The sequence below is a fragment of the Rissa tridactyla genome, chromosome 10 (genome assembly GCF_028500815.1).
Source record: "Rissa tridactyla isolate bRisTri1 chromosome 10, bRisTri1.patW.cur.20221130, whole genome shotgun sequence".
NCBI classification, from domain to species: domain Eukaryota; kingdom Metazoa; phylum Chordata; class Aves; order Charadriiformes; family Laridae; genus Rissa; species Rissa tridactyla.
This window is the reverse complement of record NC_071475.1, coordinates 24,173,049-24,192,361: the sequence shown is the minus strand read 5'-3', so window position 1 is coordinate 24,192,361 and position 19,313 is coordinate 24,173,049. Positions and strand designations below refer to the sequence as shown.

The following is a 19,313-nucleotide window of genomic DNA, read 5'->3' as shown; positions in this document are numbered from 1 at the left end:
ACCAATACTTGGTATTATTTGACAATTCACTGTCGGATGTCTTTGAACAATTTCTTGGTGATGTTAGGTCTGAAACCTCTCTAAATTACTGTTCTACCAATTCATAATCTGAGGTCAAATGTAAATTAATAACTTAATTAAAACAACAGTGCATCTTGTTCTATAAAAGTCTGAGACTGACTCACAGCTTTTACTTCAGCATTCAACCATAATACTCTTTCTTTTTTTTTTCTTTGAGGTCTTAAATAATTGTTTGTAATAAAATGGAAGTGTGTTTGCAGCAGAAATCCCTGACGCCTTAGTGTGGGACCGTGTTTGACTCTTTTTAGAAATGAGCTGAACAAATATAGCGGGGAGTTTAATTTTGTGAAAAAACAGTTGGGAGAATAGTTTGTGAATACTGAGGCGAAATGTCATCTCTGGTGCTATTAAAAAGTAATTTGTTATTTGAAAGCCAAATAAGTAAAACTTTATTTGGAATATGGAAAAAAGAGAAGATGGCAAGTGTCAAGAAAAGAAACGGCATTTAAACTTAGCTGTAATTTAAGCCATTTTTTTTCTAACTGCGCTACAGTTTTCTTTTGGTTTTAAATCTGAAAGAAATCTCTGTTACAAGCTATTTGTCTTTTGGGTATTTGCAGCTACAGTTTTGATTGTCTCGTTTTATTTCTCAAATAAAGAAAACAGTAGCTTGTGCTCAAGAAGAACTGGGCACATGTACTTTATGGGCTTCAAAATTTGTGGAAAGACATTTTTAAATTGGTAATACTTGACGGTAGAGTTCAAAGATTTATTTCTGTTTGAGAAAAGACGTGGTGCTTGCCCAGTCCCCGTAGCTGTGCAATCCCGCAGTTTGGCTGGACGAACGTTCCGCGCGAGAATCTCCAACAGAGCTCTGAAAGGTGCTCCTAAATTGCTGCAAACCTGCAAATTCATTTGTTGTCTGTTCTTCATCTGGAGGTATTGCTGTATACTCAAGTAGGGTATGGTTTGCCAAACTAATAACACGTACAATGTAAAGAATTTTGTAATTTTCAGTGCTACTAATAAAAAAAAGGTGTTAAAAGTCAGCGCGTCCCCGGGAGATCGAAGTCTAAAAGACTCCATGGTCTGCTATGAACGTTGCAGTTGGGGTTTCCTTGCCTTTCATCTTACAACATCTATAAACGTCTGCAGTTCTTAATGTCAACCTTATGCCCTTTAAAGGAAATATCAATGTGCCTAAAATATTGTCGTGTACAGAAATCCATGGGGATGGTTTTTTTGGCTTAAAAGCAACAGTATGTGCCTTTTGGAGAAAATAACATTTGTGTTGTATAATTTATTTATGTAATGGAAATAGCTAGGGTAGTAAAAATGCTAATTACGTAAACAAGTGTTGACCTTGCTCTAAAATCATTACTTGAATGTTTGGAGGTGTTGAGCTTTTAATAAAGAGTATTGTTCTTTCAGCCGACAGCACGTTTGACAGTGGCCAGGGTTCCACCGTTTATTCAGACTCCCAAAGCAGCCAGCAAAGCGTCATCTACTCGTCTCTGCCGGATCCGGTACCTCCTGCTATCCAGCGGGTCTACAGCCCCCCTCTGAGCGAGAGCCAGGCTGTGCCCCACGGCCTCCAGCAGCTGGGGCACTACCAGCAGCCCTCAGGAGTAAGTCTGAAGCTTTTTGATGTCGTTTTGTCTCCTAGATCCTACTTAATGGCTCCCTTATACTCCTGGTTTCAGTAGGTGTGGGTTCCAGGGTTTGCTTCGTGTATTCCTCACTCGGCTCTGATGGCGACTTGCTTAGTAATATATTTTGGGCACCTCAATACGAGAGACATCTCGAGGTGCTGGAGCGAGGGCAGAGGAGGGCAACGAAGCTGGTGAAGGGCCTGGAGAATAAATCTTACAAGGAGTGATTGAAGGAGCTGGGACTGTTTAGTTTGAGGAAGAAGAGGCTGAGGGGAGAGCTCATCACTCTCTACAGCTACTTGAAAGGCCATTGTAGAGAGGTTGATGCTGGTCTCTTCTCACAAGTAATTAGTGATAGAACAAGAGGGAATGGGTTCAGGCTGCAGCAGGGGTAGGTTTAGGCTGGACATTAGGAAGAAATTCTTCACAGAAAGAGTGGTCAGACAGTGGAACAGGCTGCCCAGGGAGGTGGTGGAGTCACCATCTCTGTGTTTAAGACTCATTTATATGCGGTGTTAGGGGGAATATGGTGAAAGGGAGAACTTTGTAGAGTGGAGCTGATGGTTGGACTCGATGATCCCAAGGGTCTTTTCCAACCTAAATGATTCTATGATTCTATTTCTAGTCAATGTGAAATGTGCGCTTAGTAGATGAAGTCTGGCTAGCTGTATTTGCCGCTCTGAAGAGGTGCTTTGCTGGCAGCTGTGGTACTTTCAGTAAAAAAAGCTTCTTACCCAATCCATTGTCACTGAACTCCATTAGTAGCTTTGCAATTGTTAAACTCAAATACGCGCAGGAGAACTGTTTGGTTCGCTGTCAGTATAGCCACACGTTACTGTTCCTGCATTTGTTCAAGAGCCTCTTGCGTCTGGTGTTTCTTCCAGTTGTGCCGAAGGTCACAGGTCCAGTCACTGCCTTTCTGGCTCTGGGTTTGGATTTAATCTTGCACAGAGTTGGCGATGTCCGGCTGTTACCGAGGGTCCAAAATCAGGCACTGGGAGCCCAGACAGACGTTCGCACTTGCTCCCATTTCCATGCTGTTATGACCTTGACCAAAAGCAATTAACGGAACTACCGGTGCAAGAACAAACATGCAAGTGAACATAAATCTTCAGGTGCTTCCAGTGAGAGGCGCAACATGAGCGTGTCGTGTCCCTCAGAAGCTGTGGCAGCACCACGTTCCAGGCCCAGCCTGTGCCCGTTGCACACAGCAGGCAGTGCTTCTCGCCGCCACAGCGACCCCGCCGTGGCTTTGACTCCAAACGCAACGTCCCTTCCCCAAGAACCCAGAGAGGGAAATGTGGATCTGCAGACTAGAGAAGAGGCAGCAGGTGCATCACCTCTGGTGGCACTGGGGACCTCTGCACACCCTGCAGACCCTCAGCAGCCTCCTCAGGCGTGCCTACCCTGTTTGTTTCGGTCTGGCCAAGATCAAAACGTGTCAGAAGTCTCGGTGCCTGGTGAAAGTGCTCACTCCCCGAGTAGCCAACTCCATGTCTCAACCTCTCCCACGAGTCAGCAGGCCCTGGGGCAGAAGTTTAGACCTGCCTCTGTTCCACGAGTCTTTGCAATCCATAATTAGCCAAAAGACCAGTTCTTCTCCCATGAGATCTGCGAGATTTGCAGAAAGCGTTCTGCCTTCTGGCTCCTCTGAGGGTGGCGAAGCCAGCGTGCCCGGATGGTGCCAGCCCTGCTGTAAAGCCTGCGCGGGCAAAACACCCGGCGGCGAGCGGGCGGGTGCCCGCAGCAACCCCCAGCAGTGGAAGTAGCCTGCCTAGTAAAAATGATAGTAATGATATGGTAGCTTAATTATTCTTATTTTTTTTTTTGTTTGTTTCATCCTATTTGAATTAAGAGAAGAAAAAATAAAATCCCGGACCGACGTTTTTTTCCTGCCTAATCCAGATTTACCCTACATACTCAGGAAGTTCATCGTTTTCCCTGGTTTTACCTTATGTTTTTCCAAAACCGCCCGCAAGAAATTATGAACTGTACGTTGTGAATGCATTGAAACAGGACTGGGTTTACCTGAAGGAAAAAAAAACCTCCTCCTTGGCGTCTGTAGCCAGCTCCTTCCACTGCGGGAACCACCTTTCCTATGTGCACTCGTCTCCTGGGAATCATCCTTCCGCACTCCTCATTCACCTGACGAACTACCTTAACAACTCTAAATATAACACTCAAAAGGGGCGTCTCGAGCAGAAATCTTTTTGTTAAAGTGAGCTGTGCAGCATACTCTTTTAGAGCAGACTCATTCCATTGATAGGTTTCAGTAATTTTACCCTAAATGCGTGACTTCTTTTGCAATTGAGGATTTGCCAAGGTAATAACCTTTATTCACAAGCAAAATATTTCTCACAGCCTTTGATTTTTCTAATGGGGCTTCCATATTTTTTTTTTCCTTCCTGCGATAACTTTAGGTAAAAAGTTCCAAGCTTTGAAAATCTCAACAAACATAGGAAACAAAAGCCTGACTCAAAAACTTCCGTTTTCCAAGAAAAAACAAAAATCGCTGCATTTTTCTGGGAGATTATTTACCAAAATAACAGGCACATAAGCGGAGCTGTAGTAGGTTGGGTTTTTTTTTTTAGGCTTATGGGCCTCAGTCTGACATGTTGTTCATTTTTAATTTTTCTACTTTGTTTGAGCTGAAGTTTGACAACTGCTGCTGTTACAAACCTTATCTGAATTTCTTTTAATTATTTTTTTTTTCCATGTCCGCTGGGGTTTTAATTTGCTTCTCGTTTCTCTGTTCATTTTCTTGGCATCCATTTCGAGTAAATTACCTGCTTTTTTTGGAAGATGAAGATTCTTTATGAAATTATAAAAATCTTCATGAAGATAACTTTCTTTCTCACCCAGTTAACGGCGTGTTGTTGCGGTTGGTGTATTCTCACTCTGCGCGTGCTTTCAGTGCTTTTACTGGTCTGCGCGCTGCCTTCCAGAAAGAAACGCAATGCGGCTTGCTTTGTCTTCTTTGGAATTTGCCGACTTTTTTCCACATGTTTAAATTAAGTGACTTTCCACGCGGATAATTTTTCATATCTTTTTTTCCCCTTCTCTGTGTTGAACCAAGTGCCGGTAGACTATTCCCCTGCAGTTGCCGAGACCCTTGAGGCGCGGGGTTGCCCATCTCTAACGCTGCGCTCTCCCTCTCTCCCTCCCGCAGGCTGGGCTCCCCGCCGTGCAGCCTGCGCCCGCCGTGGTCACCCCACGACCCCAGCACTACCAGGAGCCGGCGATGCCCTTCCCCGTCGTCCAACCCACCACCGTCGCCTCCCTGCAGTTGGGGCAGCCGCAGCCGGTGCTGGCCGGCCAGCAGGTGAGAGCCCGGCCGTTGCCAAAAAGCCTTTTTTCTCCTCCCGTTTCTTCCCCGTGCTCTGCTCCAGCCCATACTGCAGCAAGGTCGAGGGGTTTGAGACTACAGAACTGCCGCTTGGGAGACGTAGTGATGGGGCGAAGGGCGTTGGCTTTAAGGGGTGGAAGAGTTGACGGGTTGAGGACGATTGCTGTGTGGTACCTTGGAACATCTTGATGGAGGTTAAGACTGGTCTTCCATCGTGGCTTAACAGCGTCAGCCTTGCACTGATTTCAACGTCCTGTCTTGGGCCGTAGAAATCAAAGAGTTTTTTATTAATTTTGCGTTATTATTTGGCACCTGCTTCGTAAAAGGTTAGTAGGTGACTCTGTTGCCTGGTGCCAATTGTCTTTGAATCCTCAGCGATGCCGCTTTTTGAGTTGTGCAGGCGCGTTAAGCACAGTTCAGTACAGGCACCCAGCCAGTAGCTTTCTCTTCCAGGAGAGGAGTCTGTCTCTCTCTGAATTGTCTCCAAATAGTAATTCCTTGTGCGTTTGGAATTACCAAATTCTGCCCCCCCGCCCCTCCCCAAACCCGTGTTCCTTAAAGGTATTTACAAAACACCTCTTGAGCAGCTGCAGCGGCCTCCTTGCGCAGAGGGGCTGTCAGCCGGGGAGCAACGAGCCCCGGACCTGCATGGTGGGCTAATTCAGGGCTCGCTTCAGTCATCCTACCAAAAGCTTGGTTTCCTTCGGGAGAAACCATTGATGGGGCTGGGGAATGTCTGTATGCCTTGTGACCTCTCCAACCCTTTTTAGTCCCAGACGTTTATCTCACAGGATGCTTTTTTTATTTGTTTAACGGGCCCCGTTCTTCTGAAAGCATCAGTGTAGGAACAACATAATTTGGTCTCCTCAAAAAACACACGCTTATGTGAAGTTTTGTCATATGTCGCGTTTGTTTTTTTTTTTTCTAATGGGCAGGGATATTCTCATGGTTCTCTCAGCCAAAAATTTTACACTCGTGCAAATTTAGGACCTCACCAGTTGCACAGATCTCTTTAGCGGGCTCTGGAGCTTTATGCTGGCAGTTGAAAATCTGTTGTTTATTTTCCCCCATGAGTAAATGCTGGTTTGGAATAGGATGTTTGCCCAACTTGCTCAATTTCTTTCACCTGCCCTTTCCTCATAGCGTTGCTCTCTCTTGAAACAATTCTATCCCTGATAGTAAAGGGATTTAATAACTAGTCTCTCTTCGTTTTCTAATCTTGCCAGGAAGTACGATAAAAAAAGTGACTTTTTACAGTATTGTTATTACAGAAATAGGTAAAATGATCAAGTGTCTGGGCAGAACTTCCCAGAGCACCTGTGTGCTTCAAAACCAGGAGGTCTGGTGTTCCCGGAGTCTCCTGGCATGATGCCGTGGGCAGTTGCAGCCTTGTCTAGGTGAACAGCAGGGCAATTCAACCACGGAATGGGAAATCAGGGTGAGGAAACTCATCTGCCTGACGGAAGGAAACGTATTGATCTTGTATGAACATACACGGATGGCTTAGACACGTGGGATCAACGTTGCACCTCCTCGTTATTATTTTTTTTTTCTCCACAGCTCGGGTATCTGGGCATTTATAATGTTAAGGTTATAATGAGGCAAAGTCAGCGTTCATCTGAATGTTTTCCCTTCCCTGTGCCTCATCCAGTTCACAAGTCCCACTTGAAACGGAGGCTTTTGGAATCTGCTGAGTTCCAGGAGCGCAATTTTTCTGCTTTTAAGGCAGTGTCCTGTGGAGCTGAAGGTTGGGCAGCCCGTATCGGCGTGCTCAATCCTCGATTATCTGTGGGCAGCCTGTCTGAGCTGCAGATTAACCCCGCCGGCGATGCCGAGATACCTGAGCTGGCTTCGGGTGCTTTTTGGGTTTGTTAGCTCCAGCCCAGCACCGGGCGAGTGTCCTGCTCCCGAGGCCGGGTCGGATCTGGCAGGAGTTTCCCGTCTGGCGTAGCTCACGCTGGGGAGCGAGTGGGGGCTCGAGTGGGGTCCCCCCACCCCCCCAGCTGGGCTCCATCTCAGCCGTTCTGCTCTGTCTCATCACCAGTGCCAGGCCAGCTCCTGCCATTCCCTTGAGTTTGTGATTTTAACGGGGTAAATGCCCCTGCTTTCCCAAAACCTGGAATGCCAGAAACTGCAGTAGAGAGCCACATCATTGCGTTGGGTTTTTTTGACGTGGCAAGATGAATACTCAGACAGCACTAATGCTGTCCTGAGGTCAAGAGGGGCTGGAGCCCCTCTGCTGCGAGGACAGGCTGAGAGAGCTGGGGGGGTTCAGCCTGGAGAAGAGAAGGCTCCGGGGAGACCTTCCAGTCCCTAAAGGGGCTCCAGGAAAGCTGGGGAGGGGACTTTTGATCAAGGAGTGGAGCAATGGGACAAGGGGTGACGGTTTTAAACTGAAAGAGGGGAGATTTAGATGAGATCTGAGGCAGAAATTCTCTGCTGTGAGGGTGGTGAGCCCCTGGCCCAGGTGTCCCAGAGAAGCTGTGGCTGCCCCATCCCTGGAGGGGTTCAAGGCCAGGTTGGACGGGGCTTGGAGCGACCTGGGCTGGTGGGAGGTGTCCCTGCCCAGGGCAGGGGGGTGGAACGAGATGATCTTTAAGGTCCCTTCCAACCCAAACCATTCCGTGATTCTAATAAACGCCGCAGAGCTGAGCTGGTGCTGTGCAGAGTTATTTGATGCCACTGCTTGTGGCCTTTGGCGCATTCAGCCCCAGACACGCGATACCAGTGGCCAAATGCTCTTTTGTTCACTGATCCTTGTATTGGAAACCTACCAGCCGTGGTTGAATTTTTGCTCTTTCTTTTTGCTACATCTTCTACAGTTTTATTGTATTAATCCCTAACAACTGGTTGAAGAATGCTGCTGCTAAAGAAGCACAGAGCAAAATATTACGGTACGGATTTACGGTGGATCTGGCGAAGATGAAAGATTGTAATGCTTCGCTATTCATTTTAAAGTTACCTTTTGACCACCAGCCTTGCTGTTAGGTGCTATGTGCTGCTGAACCTGGGTGAAGCAACCGTAGAATCATAGAATACCGCGTTAGAAGGGACCTCAAGGGTTGTCTGGTCCGACCTTTCTTGGCAAAAGCACCGTCTAGACAAGGTGGCCCAGCACCCTGTCCAGCTGAGTCTTAAAAGTGTCCAGTGATGGGGAATCCACCACTTCCCTGGGGAGATCGTTCCAATGGCTGATTCTTCTCATTGGGAAAGACTTTTCTCGTGTGTCCGATTGGAATCTCCCCTGGAGAAACTTGTACCCATTCCCCCAACCGGTCTCGTGGTCCCAAGGAGGTCAATGCAGAGCCAATGTGGTGCCATGCTTCTGAAACAGAAGATTATTTTTTTTTATCTGTAATTTCAGCATTAATTAGCGGAACTGAAGAAGGAGATACTGGTAGCATGGAAAACGTGAAAGGTGCTACTGATTGTTTTCGGCTTTAATGCAGCTTTATATTTCCGTTCGACTGTATGACATCTGGCCGGCCAGTGGAGCACAGTTTTCCCTGGAAGGGTAAAACTGCTTTTTTAGCTGCGGCGTTGTTACTACAGCACCTCAGAAATAACTGGGATCCAGCTGTTACTGTAATTATTGTCTTTTATTCATGTCTCAGATAATAAGTATTGTATATTTTGGTGCTTGCTGCATTATGTAGTCAGCTTTTGAATGCCAAGATTAGCTGGGTATAATCTGCATAGTAGGAATCTTTGAAGTTAGTAGGTGGGGATTTTACGGGGCCAACTAGAACCATCTCTGGGATTTAAAGAGTCTGAGTCATTACAAATAACCTTTCCAAGACAGTTAGAACTTGTCTTTTCGGGTAACGTATCTTGCATTTAAATGTGTTTTAAACATAGGCTCTCGTACAGTGTTTAAATTCAGAGCACCCTTCCCTTCTATAAGCTGTCCCCCCTCCCAGCGACGGTTCTGCTGAGGCTGCGCGCCTTCAACTGGAGAGAGAGATGGGCAGCCGTGGCCAGTGAACTGGTTCTTCCGTGACACACGGGCGATAACCCTTTTCTTCTTCTCCTTTTCTCTCCTAGCAGCAACCCATGTCCCAGCAAGCCTCTCTGCAGCAGGTGCTTGCCAGCCAGCCCGTGTGCCCCATCCAGCCTGCAGCCCACCTCCTGCCCCAGTACCAGCCCCAGAGCTCTCAGGTGGCAGCCAGCAGCGCGCCGCTGAAACCCCTCCAGATCTCCACTGTGCCCCAGCTGCCGCCCGTGGCCCCTTCCCAGGTAACATCTTTGAAAACCGTGCGTGAATTACATCCGTTGGAGTCAAGCTTTTTCAGCTAATAATTAACATGATTTGCGGTTTTTTGGTGTGGCTATTTTGAATGCATGCCAGTTTAATTAGTCTGTAAGAATATAGCTTTTTTTTTTTCCTAATTCCTGTATTTTTCTTTACTATTTGTTTTTGTTTGGTGAAGCAAAAATCTCCTTTGTGAGTAATCCTGTGTCACGCCTAGAGAATCCAGTTGATGGCAGTTACAAAATTGCAATAACTGCAATTTTTTTAAATTTTTTTTTTTTGCACCTTCCCCTCTGGCCTCTTCCCCATCCCAGGCTTCAGAGCATGACAAGTTGCCCATTTTTTTTATTTTTTTTTTTTAATTTTTTTTCTATTACTGAGCTCCTGACTTCACCACTTTCCCCACCTGCCCCCCGCCCTCCCCCGCCCCCAACTCAGCTCTCAGCCCCGTTTGTGTTTCCAGTCGCAGGGACGGACCCTCTCCTTGGCCTGGAAGGGTTTGGTGGTGCTGTTAGTGTGTTTGCTAGTGACGGCCACCCTCAGGCGAAGCAGCTTGCGCCAAAGGGAAGAAGCTGCTCCCGCTGTGACGGGGGAGTTACGGTCCGCTACGTCACTGGGAGGTTTTGATTGTAAAAACCCTTTTCCTGGGACCTTCCCTGCTGCCTGGGTTGCAGCCAGCCTCCTTAAAGAACAAGGGTTTCAAATCGTCTTACTGAATTTTGCATGAAAGAGTTTTGCATTTTGTCTGGTCCGATTCCTTTTCATTTCCATTAGAATGAAAGCAGCTTTTAATTAGTATGTCGCTTGAAGGCTTCAAGCTAGTGTTACAAATAGTTTTAAGCTTCTAAGGTATAAAAACGTTCCCCCGAAATCATTTTTTTTTTTTCTCTTTCGCTAATGATTTAAGCATAAATTGGTTTTTATTATTGTTTATAAACCTCAGGAAATGAATGGAAGTGATTAACAAACAGACATAATTATCATCATGGTACAGGTGATTTTTACGTACTTGTATGGCAAATGAAACTACTTTGTACCGTCAGTGAAAGCACTTGCAATTTATGTGATATTATATTTTTTTCAGATTCCTCAGTTTCCTGTCATTCCTGCAATTACTCCTCTGGCAGGACTTGACAGCCTTCCTCCAAACCTCTCTGATATACCGGCTGCAAACGTGCCCCCCATCCCTGCTCCTTCTCAGTATTTTGCTCCGGCCGTGATTTTGCCCAGCCTCCCCATGAACCCCGCTCTGCCCATGGCTCCCAACTCCCCCGCCCTCCCCATGCAGGCAGTCAACCTTCCTCACACCACCGTGGCTTCTTTGGTCTTGCCCTGCCAAACGATAGTGCCAAACATGTCGGCTGCTACGATCCCGTTGCTTGCCGTGGCTCCGCCGGGAGTGCCAGCGCTGCCACCGCACCCCGGGGTGGCCCCGCTCCCCCCGCAGCAGATGTACCCGACCACCTTCCAGCAGCTCCTTCAGAGCGAAGCGCCCTCTCCCCATCACACGCAGGGCACGCAAGCAGTATCCCAGCCGCAGCAACCTCCACCTCCTCAGTCACTTCAGCCAAGCATAATCCATCCTGCGGAACAGACTCTGTCTGCGCCCGGGGCTGGTCACCAGGTAATCCACAGGGCGGGGGGCTGCGTCAAGCCTGGACCCCGGGCCGCTCCCGGGGCTCGCTCCATTGGGAACAGGCAGTGGGGAGGTTTTTTTTTTCCTTGGTCTTAAGATGCTTTGATAACTTCTCAACCTTCGTCCTGGAGGTGGTTGCTAGAGCTGTGCAGCCAGGTGGAGCAGGGGAGGCCTCCACCCAGGGAGGGGTGAATATCGAGGAGGCAGGGACTGATCTAATGGGCTTTGGAAAACGAGCAGACGAGAGCGCTTTTTTAATTCCCTCTTCCTTCTCCCGTCTCAAACGTGAGAGGGGTACTTGCTGTCGTTCTGTGGCATGAGGACAGCAGCTGAAAGCCTTACAGGTGCCTTCACCCCACCCCAGCCTGCGCGCGCTGCGTAGGCTTTTGGGTGCTTCTGGCAAAATACGGGTGAGCTGGCAGGAGTGACAGACTTGTTTTGGTGTAGAGCCGCTTAAAAACAGCAAAGGGAAATGGCTGTTAGATAATGACTCCAGAAAAGTCCATGGAAGAGGTCTATCGGACAAGAATGGATTCTAGCCGCAGACCCTTTCTCCCTTATCAAAGAAATGAGGCATAAAGTGGAGCTTGTGATATTAGCGCTGTTTACAAGAGAACTGGTTCGGGACTTGTCTCAGAGCCTGTAAATACTTCCATCGCCACGTCTGTGGTATGACAACACGAAATGCAGGCTGACCCGCGCAGGAGAGAGCACTAAATCCCGTTAGTAACAGCATTCTTGAAAAATCTCTGTTCTCCTATGTCACTTTGTCATAACATATTGATTAAGATTCATAACATCCCATTTCAAGCTGCCATATCATGGCATCTTTAAAGTAGTACATCGCTTTGAATTTTCTCTCTTTGGCCATATATTCAGTACAGAAATACCGTTTGTGAAAACGCGGGCAACGCCGAGCCCAGGAGAGCCACCGCTGAGCTCGGTACCCGTAGTGTTTCCCATGGCTTTGGGGGAGTTGAATCCGACCCCGTTACACGCAGCAAGCAAACAAAACCAAAGAACTCGTATTCCCAAACCGTCCTGGCGCAGTCATTATCTATCAAATATATATATATATGGAAGAATTGCACGGTAATGTTTTTAGGAGAAAAAATAGGCATTACAAACAAAATGGGCAAAGGTAGAGGAACGTTCAAAATATACATTGTTCTATTCAAGTGCTTTTAATGGCGAGGTGTTTCTGTCAAAGGCTGTCCAGTGCAGGGCTCTTTGGCAGTTGATGTTTAGCACCTCTGACTTTAGTTTTGCCTAGGTAAATTCTACGTTGAAACATCTTGTGGGTTATCCTAGTTTTATGGAAGATTTAAAAATAAATAAATAAATGTCATTGCTCTTCTGCACCGTACCCCACAGTCGCTATTCTGCCAGCCTCCCCTGAGGCAGCCACGTAACTCCTGTTGCAAAGCACATCGCGTCTTTACTTTTATCCACATTAAAACCTGGAATAATAATTTCAGCTTATATTTAGAATCTGCAGAGAGCGTGCAGTAACAAAAATGTGTGGCCTAGTTCTCATCTGAGTCTTGATATTTTTCTTAATATATTCTCCAACTAGTCTAGATCTCGAGGTGGCGACGCTTTAAAAATGTAAAAATTAGGCAAAGTTTTACCAGCTACTAAAAAGCCTTTTTTCTTCCATATTTTCCTTTCTTCCCTTTTTCCTCATCCCGCAAGCTCAGTCCCCTTGGAAAAATACATGATGTACCTAAAAGGAGAATGTTCTGTTCTTAAATGTGCAACTCCAAAGAACGGTTATGCAGAATAACAGCAGAGTCTCTAAGGTAGCTGGCATATAATCGCATCGGTCCGGTTCCCACAAAGCGCTTACGCACACGAGTTATTTTAAAGCACTGAAGAAATCCACTGAGATACATGAAACTTCCTCTCTGTGCGTAACGCAAGGACGCGTCTGCAGGACTGGGGCCTTGGTGCTTGGCATGTCAAGAGTGGAGTTGTGTCTTAAATGTTTAAACTGAATGAAAAACAACGTGTTCCGTGGGACACTGGTATATATGCAGTAAAAAAAAGAGTTAATTGTGTGGTCTATACCAGCTACCGGTTCTACATATATCGAAAAGTTGTTTTTTAAAAATCCTAATTTAGATTATGGGTAGAGTGTGGTTTTCTTTGCATGGACGTTGCGGTAGGCTCGTTGAGAGCAAACTCTTCAGGACAAAGAATTCATAATGTAAAATTTTAATTTCATAGCGAAATGTGGCTTTGTTGCTATGAATTAAATAGTGCCTAAGCGATAGACACATTGTCATAACTATATAGGAGGAATTCCTTAGATTTTTATTTGGTCGTTTCAAAGCAAGTTTGAACTCTTCAGGAGTTGCCTTTCCAAGCACAGACCACACAAATGCAGTCCCATTGCAGAGTCGTAATCCTTTCTCTGGGAACTCCGGCGGCTTCGGTACCTTGGCATGTAAGTCACCAGTGTCCTGAGCAGAGATTTGTTTTAATAGCTGTCTGTTGTGTTGCAGCAGATGCCTGGACACACTCAGTACGCTTTGGAATCTGGAGCCCAGGTGCCCGTGCTGCCTGTGCAACCTTCGATAGTCATGTCACCGCCTTTGCAGTTGCAGCCGGAGCTGTTGCCTCCCCGCGGCGCTCCAGAAGGCATTGCCCAGGTTCATGGCAGCCTTGCCACGGCTAGTCCGCCTGTCCCCGTAGACCAGTGTCTGCCTCTTCAGCCTTCTGCTCTGCTGCAGCTTCAGCCCGAGCTTTCCCAGCCGCTGGGTCAGCAGCTCCCAGCCCCCTGCTCAGCTCTCCAGGCAGTCGTGGAGACATCTCAAGAGGTAGAGCTGTTTCCTCCAACGTAACTCACCAGCTTCACCCTTAACCTTCTTACTCCTTTGTGAAATAATGGGCTTATTTCAGAAGGGAGATTATCCCCCCTCACCGTACAGAGCCGCTTGTCCTAGATGCTAGCACCTCTGGGTCAGCAAATAATTGGCCACATCAAATGAAGCTGGAAACTGCACGTTGTACCTTGTGAAATGTCTCCTTGAAGTAATGAGGCAGCAAGACTAAGTTCCTCTCTGTCCCTAGCTGAGCACAAACACAGAGCTAAAAAGTACGTTAAGTGCCGTGGGTCAGTAAGAACTGTTCTGTAGTCTCATCCATGTTTTGTCCGGTCTTGTTTTAAATGTCTCAAGCACTTGTGCACCCAACCATCATTTGCCTTGAGAAACTGCTCCATAATCAGATGCTTTGCTATGTCAAAGCTCTTCATGCTCCTCAGCTTGAGTCTTATTCCCATTTCATTGAGCATTGTGTCCTCCTGCATTGCCTGGATTCTCGTCTAGCCCTCGGATTTTTGTTTCTTCAGATGGTCCTAGGCGTTCCCCATTCTCAGTGGTCATATAAGAATAAACCTTTTATTGGTTTTCTTTATAAAACTGTCAGCTCCTCCTGTCTGCTATTTTGACTTTCTTTCCTCTCCTGTAATTGTTTAACCTTCGGTCCTTGACAGAATGTCACAGAACGCTTCCTTCTCTCCAACTCTTTAATTGATATCCAAAGCAAAGCAAAACAAAGGTTTTAGCATTTGTACGAGATTTCAGTAAATAAGTCTAATTTCTTCTCCGCTTCTGAATGGAAATATCCCTCAGCAATTCTGCTTTCGGAATTGTTCCTCTTGAGGCTCTCTGTTCTGAGCTACCTTTCCTCCCCAAATAACAGTTTCCATCTTTTCAAACTAAATTCCGGTTAGTTTGGGCACTACGCAGCACAGCCTGGGAGTTTCCCTAGAGGTACAGCTTAACGCCTGCTCCACCAGGTGTTCAGTGAGGATGCTGCCAACACTAAAACTAGATTCTCGTTCCCCATTTTGCCTCTCCTTGCTAGTGGCAGTCTGATTCTTGCGAAATGAATATTCCCGGTGTGATGTAGGACACTTCCTGGTGAATCTCTGTATCCTAAGGGTTAGATACAGCAGAAGTGGTAGAACCCATCTATAGCGCTTCACTTGCAGAATCCCCAGTGTCCTGGCTGTGTCGGGCATATCCCTTACTCCAGGCATTTCTTCTCCAATTGCCTTTTTTCTGTATTCACAGCTCCCGGCGGGTGCAATGCCGATGCAGAGCTACAGCCTTCCATGCAGGGTCCATCCCACTAGAGATTCTGGAGACAGGAATAAACCTCAGTGTGCAGCGTGATATGGGGGTCACAAGTTGTCCTCTATTACCCAAGAAATCCATGTCCGCTGAGGCACGTGGCTGTCCTCTCGCTTCATCGTACCCTTAGGAACGTTTACCCACTGTTTTGCTAACTTCATTCTCGTATTTCCTCTGGAAGTTAACTCCCTTCTCCCTTTCAATTTAAGAAATCAGTCCAATATCGTAGGCTGGTCACCTTGATCAGCGTGCTCCCCGTGCTGATTTTATGACATATATCGCTAAGGTTTTCTGGGATGTAAGAGGAGTTTCATACCTGTATATATTCGAGACGCTGCATTTTGTTGCTACTCTGCCATAACGTTTTTATCTCTTTATCTTTTGTTCAAATGTGCGGCGGCACTCCGACCAATCAGGCAAATGAGATTTTGTAAGGCGCTTGGTCCAAGTGCGTTACTAAAATTTGGATACATTATGTCTGTGTTCTCACTGTTCATTAATTTTGCAGTTTTATTGAAACTGCAGTCAAGCTTGGCATGGCATCCGTGTGGCAGTTACGAGCAATGAGTGGGGTTGGCTGGTTAACCACTAAGCTTTTAACTCCAGTCTGCCAGCTGCTGTGGTGTATTAAGATGTAGCGATGACGGTCAAGGGGCTTGTTCCTAGCTGTGTGTCTATGGAAGGAATTTACAGACGTACGTTTGTAAATATATTATAAATATATATGAAGTTATATATATTTATGAATATATTTGGGGGTGTGTATATACATGCACAGTCATATACATGCACAGGGGGGTGTGTGTCTGTGTGCATACGTGGTAAGTTTGTTACAGCAGGGCCGGTAGCATCGGCATCACAAATTCTGTGGAAATGGGTGCACCCGATGCGAAAGTCACGCTGGCGGTGTCTGTCCTAGCCTGGCAACCGGTGAAGGGGGAAGCTTGGTGGGAAAATGCCTACTGCGTAGAGAGCACGGGGACGTGGTGTGAGGGCGGTGGTTTCAAACGATGAATTTCCACCTTTTAATTAGCAGTTCCCCAGAAATTTTCGCAGTAAGCCAAATGCAGTGAAAGTACTTAATGTATTTCAGGAAACTATACAAAGCCATGAAGCAAATCAGCTTATACGTTATACCCGTTCAAAAAATAAAACTAGGCAGGCGGTGACGTGGATTTGGCCTGCAGTCAGGTTTTTCCATTGTGGTGAGAACTGTTTGGGTTTTTTCACCACCTCTTCTGCTTCAGAGGCAGCAGAAGGGAACTAGGGGATCAGTGGCTCTGTCTCAAAAAGCGATTGCGCACAGATACTGATGCTTTGGACAGAAGTGATGTCGGGAGGGTAAAATGGGACGTTTAGTTCCTTCTGAGTTCCAAGAACTGGTTAAAGAGAACGGTTTAGGATTACTGGTATCTCAACAGCAAAACCTTTCTTAAAGGTGTTTTTCATCTGCCAATACAATGCATTTACTTAAATGACTTTTTCTTACGTTTTAGGAGCAGGCAATACAGGACAAACTTCAAACTCTGTCACAGAGCTGTGAAAGGTATCATTATAATCTCTTTGGCATAAGAAATGTTTTCTTTCTGGCGGCTGTTTTTCCCCTCTCTTTACAAGGCTGGGCCAAATGCCTGCCCTTTGCTTGGGCAGAGAGAAGAGTAGCAGGAGCTGACCAGGAGAAGACGGAAGGATGCACGTCCAGGGAGAAAGCTCAGATGTTCTGTGTCCAGTGTGCCTATTTTGGCTCCTCCAACTCTTAAATCTTTAGTTTGGCTGGTGCCTTGGTGTGTGTACAACAGCTTTCATTTCAGCATGTTGACTTCTCTTTTTGTTAAGATAACCGAGGCGGTACAGACCCTGGTTTTGACGCTGTTGGATCTGTATAAAAACATGCCGCACTGGTGTGACTGGGTGTATAGTGTATTCCCGCTTTGGGAATGAACTGGGTGTGCCTGTGTCACCTTCTGTAACGGTCTTTCCCCAGGTTTGTTACGGGGAACGGTGTATCGGTGGGAGCTGTGTGTTGAGCCACCCAAGGTTATCGTTACAGGCGCTGGAACACGCAGCCCAAGCTTGTTCTGTGGTTTTGCAGGGCACGAGGCCGCGCTCAAGCCCAGTAATGCTAACGACAGAAATAACGATAAATAACCCCCGAGCCAGCTCGGCACTTCTCAGAACGAAAGGCAAATTTCCACGTCTGCCAGCCCTCAGCTGCCCGTTTCTGTACTCGGGAGCGGGAGGGGAAGCAGTGAGGAAGAGCCCTGGAGAGGAAGGCTTGCTGCTGGCTGGGGGCAGTGGCTGCGGCTCCGGGGCAGGCCCCCCCTCCTCAGGCATCTGCTGCTCCCTGGCCACAGCTCTTGCTTCCGCAGAGCGGTAAGCTGGGTTTTCAGTCTTTGATATGGATAAGGTACCAACGATGGGTGCTTGTAAGCATTGCCTATTGCAGGAGCCAGCACCAGCTTCATCCTTATTCATTATAAAGCTTTGGGGTTAGGATTTCAGGATTTTAGTGTCTGGTTTTTATTTTCCTGAATAAGATGAGTTAAGCTTATGAACTTTGAAGACACCTCTCTTACTGTTTTCATTCCACCCCACCAAAACCATTAGCCTGATGGAAGTCAGTGCAACCCCGCAACCTTAAAACGGAACTTCTTTTTTTTTCCCCCCGAGAACTTACCGCTTTTTAAATACAGCGTGGAAAGTGAAATCTGATTTTTTTGTGACTGTAGGTTAGTTGGGGCCATAAATAAGTTAGACAAAATGAACTCATTTTGTCTATCTAGTCAGTTGTAGAAAGGCACGTCCAATTTTCAGTCGTCTTTTGAATTCCAGTTTCCCTGTTCCAGAACTGTGTTTGAAAAGCTGGCTGTCGTGCCTGCAGGGGCAGGGAGAGGTTGTGTCAGCAGGTGCCTCGCAGTCGGAGGGGGAGATCTCCCGTTTCCAGGCGCAGAGGTAACTCGGCGCCGGAGCTGGGCTCTCCGCCGGTAGAGTGGAGGGTGATGGCACGTGAAGCAAACGGCTGGCAATTCCAGCAGAGGTGCGATCTGGGGTATATCCTAGGCACAAAATGTGTTCACTTTCCGAACACAGGAGTTACGCGTACGGGGTAGCTGCAAAGGGAGTGGGAATAAGCTGTTCTGCGCAACTAGCGCGGAACAAGAAGTAAAAGCCTTAAATTTAAGGAAGACTTGAATTCTTTTGTGCCTGTATGGCTAAATGAACGCAGGAATAAATTGTCCAGGAAGGTTATGAAACCTCACAGGAGCTTCGTAAGATTAGTTTACACAAACCTCTGTGAGGGCTGGTTTAGCCAGAGCTGATCATACCTTGGGGTAATAAATAAGCCAGATGGTCTTACAAGGTTCCTTCCTGACATGGTTTTTATGAACCTCTGGAAATTTCCTGCAAATTACTAGCACGTTGACGTTTTCTGTACATGTCATATTACAACAAGGTTGTTAGCGGCTACTGTTTTGGCTGCTAAAAATAATACGCCGTTGATAGCTGGTCATCTGGGATATTGTGGCATGAAACCATCCTTCTGATCCTTGAGAACTGCCCAGAGAGACAGTCTCTTACGGGGTGCTGTACTGACTTCTCGCTTTTTTCCTTCATCTCTGACCAACATAAACTGGCCCTGTTTAGACCTCCTGCTGGGAGCGCAGGCAGGCAGGACTTGAGGAAACTGGGCCTTAGAAAAATAGGAACCTAGTGCAGTTCAGAGAGGGACGGTAAGGGTCCCTGCAGCGAAGGGATTTCGGGGGATGGAGCGATATATTAAAAGTGATGGGACTTTCCCTGTGGTATTAGCAGAAATGTTAATAGATCATTTGTTAATAGGTGTGGTAGCCAGAGTACAAGCCTGACCTGGAGTAGTTCCCTTCCCTTACTGAGTGTCTTTCAGTCGGTGACTCAGTTTGGGCCAAAAGAGTGCAGATGTACTTTTTTTTTTTTTTTCAGTCTCTGTTGTAGTGTATCTTGCCTATGTATAGCTGCGGGGGGTGTGACAGCGATTTTATTTGAGGGTTTTTCTTCCTGTCTCTTACAAAGCTACATGAGTCCCGATGTTGCTTCGGGTAAGGAGATGAGTGACAGCTTTGAAGGAGCAATAGGAAGTGGAAAACAAGAAGGAAAGTCCGCGAAGAAGCATAAGAAATCTACCCGCGCTCGTTCACGCCAGGAGAAGTCCAGCAGACCAAAACTGACCATATTAAATGTAGGTACAACCTCTTGGAGGGTAACTGTAGGATTCCTTTGGCTTTGC

General features: G+C 46.7%; 1 protein-coding gene across 12 annotated transcripts in view; it reads left to right on the top strand.

Moving 5' to 3' along the window:
• WNK2 (WNK lysine deficient protein kinase 2) overlaps positions 1–19,313 on the top strand; it is a 122,597-nt gene that overhangs the window by 64,468 nt on the left and 38,816 nt on the right. For 7 of the 12 annotated variants that reach the window (XM_054216814.1, XM_054216817.1, XM_054216816.1 and 4 more), the window contains exons 9-15: positions 1,453–1,649; positions 4,843–4,995; positions 9,064–9,255; positions 10,356–10,895; positions 13,415–13,729; positions 16,546–16,595; positions 19,100–19,265. In XM_054216814.1, the coding sequence (XP_054072789.1) occupies positions 1,453–1,649; positions 4,843–4,995; positions 9,064–9,255; positions 10,356–10,895; positions 13,415–13,729; positions 16,546–16,595; positions 19,100–19,265 (1,613 nt within the window). The remainder of the gene's footprint in view (positions 1–1,452; positions 1,650–4,842; positions 4,996–9,063; positions 9,256–10,355; positions 10,896–13,414; positions 13,730–16,545; positions 16,596–19,099; positions 19,266–19,313) is intronic. The other 5 variants (XM_054216808.1, XM_054216809.1, XM_054216813.1 and 2 more) reach the window with 5 other exon arrangements.